The sequence below is a fragment of the Alligator sinensis genome, unplaced genomic scaffold (assembly GCF_000455745.1).
Source record: "Alligator sinensis unplaced genomic scaffold, ASM45574v1 scaffold1575_2, whole genome shotgun sequence".
Lineage (NCBI taxonomy): Eukaryota > Metazoa > Chordata > Crocodylia > Alligatoridae > Alligator > Alligator sinensis.
This window is the reverse complement of record NW_005843504.1, coordinates 3,862-6,545: the sequence shown is the minus strand read 5'-3', so window position 1 is coordinate 6,545 and position 2,684 is coordinate 3,862. Positions and strand designations below refer to the sequence as shown.

At 68.1% G+C, this 2,684-nt stretch overlaps 1 protein-coding gene across 1 annotated transcript in view; it reads left to right on the top strand.

The window, feature by feature from the left end:
- The window catches only part of CIC (capicua transcriptional repressor), a 15,612-nt gene extending 13,425 nt beyond the window's left edge, over positions 1-2,187 (top strand). The window contains exons 15-19 of the mRNA XM_025195424.1: positions 46-311; positions 411-565; positions 651-782; positions 857-988; positions 1,329-2,187. Of these exons, the coding sequence (XP_025051209.1) occupies positions 46-311; positions 411-565; positions 651-782; positions 857-988; positions 1,329-1,642 (999 nt within the window). The 3' untranslated portion in view covers positions 1,643-2,187. The remainder of the gene's footprint in view (positions 1-45; positions 312-410; positions 566-650; positions 783-856; positions 989-1,328) is intronic.
- Positions 2,188-2,684: the final 497 nt, after the last annotated feature.

Below are 2,684 nucleotides of genomic sequence, written 5' to 3'. Positions count from 1 at the left end.
ATTTCCCTCCTCCTGACTCCTGTCAGCTGACCTCTGCCCCCCACTCTCCCGCAGGCTGCCAAGTTCCCTGCATCCCCCGACTGGCGCATCCCAGCGCCCGAGAGCCGCCCCGACGCCCCGGCTCCCCCTGTCGGCCCCTCGGCTTCCCCCTCCTCGGCCACCGCCAGCCCTGGCTCCGGCGAGGGGCCCCGGGGAACTGCGCCGGCCCCCACGCCACCCACTGCCGAGGGCCTGGAGCGCAAGGAGGGCAGCGCCAAGAAGGCCAAGGTGCGGCCGCCCCCCCTGAAGAAAACCTTTGACTCGGTGGACAAGTGAGTTATCTCAGGGTGGGGGGGGGTCTTGTCAGGGGACCCAGGTGTCTGGGAGGGCCTCCCTGTGACCCCTCCCTCCCCCGCACTGCCGCCCCCCAGCAGGGTCCTGTCAGAGGTGGACTTTGAGGAGCGGTTCGCGGAGCTGCCCGAGTTCAAGCCCGAGGAGGTGCTGCCCTCGCCCACGTTGCAGTCGCTCGCCACCTCACCCCGCGCCATCCTGGGCAGCTACCGCAAGAAGCGCAAGAACTCCACCGGTCAGTGGGGGCATGGCGGGTGGAGTGGGGGCGCCCTGGGGGGGGCCAGCGGGCACCTCTGACCCTCCTCCCTGCTGCCCCCCAGACCTAGACTCGTCCACCGAGGACCCCATCTCGCCCAAGCGGAAGATGCGGCGCCGCTCAAGCTGCAGTTCGGAGCCCAACACGCCCAAGAGCGCCAAGTGCGAGGGGGACATCTTCACTTTCGAGAAGACAGGTGAGGTGGGGCCGGGCTGGGTGTGGGTGGCGCAGGGGCACAGGGTGGGGCTGACACGTGCCGGTGCTGCACAGGCTCGGAGGCGGACGATGTGCTGGGTGAGCTGGAGTATGAGAAGGTGCCGTACTCGTCGCTGCGCCGCACCCTGGACCAGCGCCGCGCACTCGTCATGCAGCTCTTCCAGGACCATGGCTTCTTCCCCTCAGGTCTGTGCCTGGGGTGGTCAGGGTGGGGGGCTTTCCACAGGGTGCAGCGCAGGGACTCCTCGCGCCCTGGCGGCCCAGCTTCCTCTTCTTTCCCACTTCCTGTCCCAAATGGCTGGGCGGCACGGCGGGAACTTCCTGGCTCACCTACCCCAGAGCCAGCTGCCCCCTGGGGTGTGATACCTGCATCAATGCTCACTCCAGAGCCCGCTGCACCCCAGGCCTGTGAAACCCAGTTAGTGTGTTGGCACCCGCCAGGGTGATCCTTAGGGGCCGAGCCCCAACATGCCGGCCCTCCCTGCTTCCCTGCAGCTGTGCTGACGCCCATCTCGTCCTTCCACAGCCCAGGCCACAGCCGCCTTCCAGGCCCGCTATGCTGACATCTTCCCCACCAAGGTGTGCCTGCAGCTGAAGATCCGTGAGGTGCGCCAGAAGATCATGCAGGCGGCCACGCCGGCTGAGCAGGCCCCCTCCACGCTCGAGCCAGGTGGCCCTGTGGCCCCAGCAGGCAGCAGCACTGGTGGCACCGAGGGGCAACCCCCAGAGCCGGCCGCGGGCCAGGACTCGGGCCCTGGGGCGGAGGGGCCAAGCGGGGCTGCCTGGGACAGCACGCAGCCCTCGCCACCAGGAGGCGCCGCCAGCAGCAGCAGCAGATGAAGAACCCCACGTGGGCCGGCTGGTCATAAACCACTGTGGGAGCTTCGCCCCGACGCCACCCCCCCGCCCTGCCACTGGGGGCCAAGACTTGCCCCTGCACCCGCCCTCCACGGACGCAGGTGGCACTGCTGCACCCACCATTCCAGGACGCAGGCCCCGCCCCTGCTGCCGTGGAGACCGTGGGGAGGGCGGGGCCGGGCATGAGGGCCACGGACACCTGTAAAGTGACCGACTCTTTTCATAACGTTAAATATTTTGAGACCTGATGTACTTGTTGCCTCTGTCCCCCATCCCTGCCACGGGAGGAGGCAGGGCTCGGCTGCCTTGGCCAGTCGGTACCCGTGCTCCAGCTACAGGATGGGCTCGGCGTTCGTGGCCACTCTGACTGCCGTGGCTGCACCCCGTGGGTGGAGGGCTCCAGCGTGGCCCCCCATGGGGTGCTGCAGGCAGCCCCTCTTGGGGGTGCCCCCTCCCCGCCCCTGGCACATGTGGATCATGGGGGTCTCCACCCCTGCCTCGCTATTAAAGCTCTTGAACAAGCTGCCGGCCCCTCCGTGTGTGTCTGCTCCCGCCGTGGCCCCTGCCCATGGGGACTCCACCTCACAGTTGCTGCATGGGTCCTGCAGCTGCCTAGCTGGGGACAGGAGCTGCCCAGCGATGGCCCTCGAGGCACTGGCCTGGGGGTTCCTGTATGGCTCCCCCGCCTTGTAACGGTTGGACCCGTCCCCTCCACTCCACCTGGAGGGCTGGGGGATACCATTCCCGTGGGAGGAGGGGGACTCCTGCAGAGGTGGTGAAAGGAGGTAGTGGTCAGTTTCCCAACCACTTGCCCCCCCCACGGGGGCTACCAAGCAGTTGCTTGTAGCTGCCCGCCCCCGTGTCCTGGCTGGGGTCGTGCCCAGGAGCAACGCGGGAGATAAATTCTGCCCCTACCCAGCAGGGACAGTGGTTTGGTCCACCGGGTAGGAACAGAGTTAAGTTGCCCCCCGTCCCGGGGTAGAATGGTCGCGTCCACAGTGCGCGCGGGCGGTTCCACTGCCCC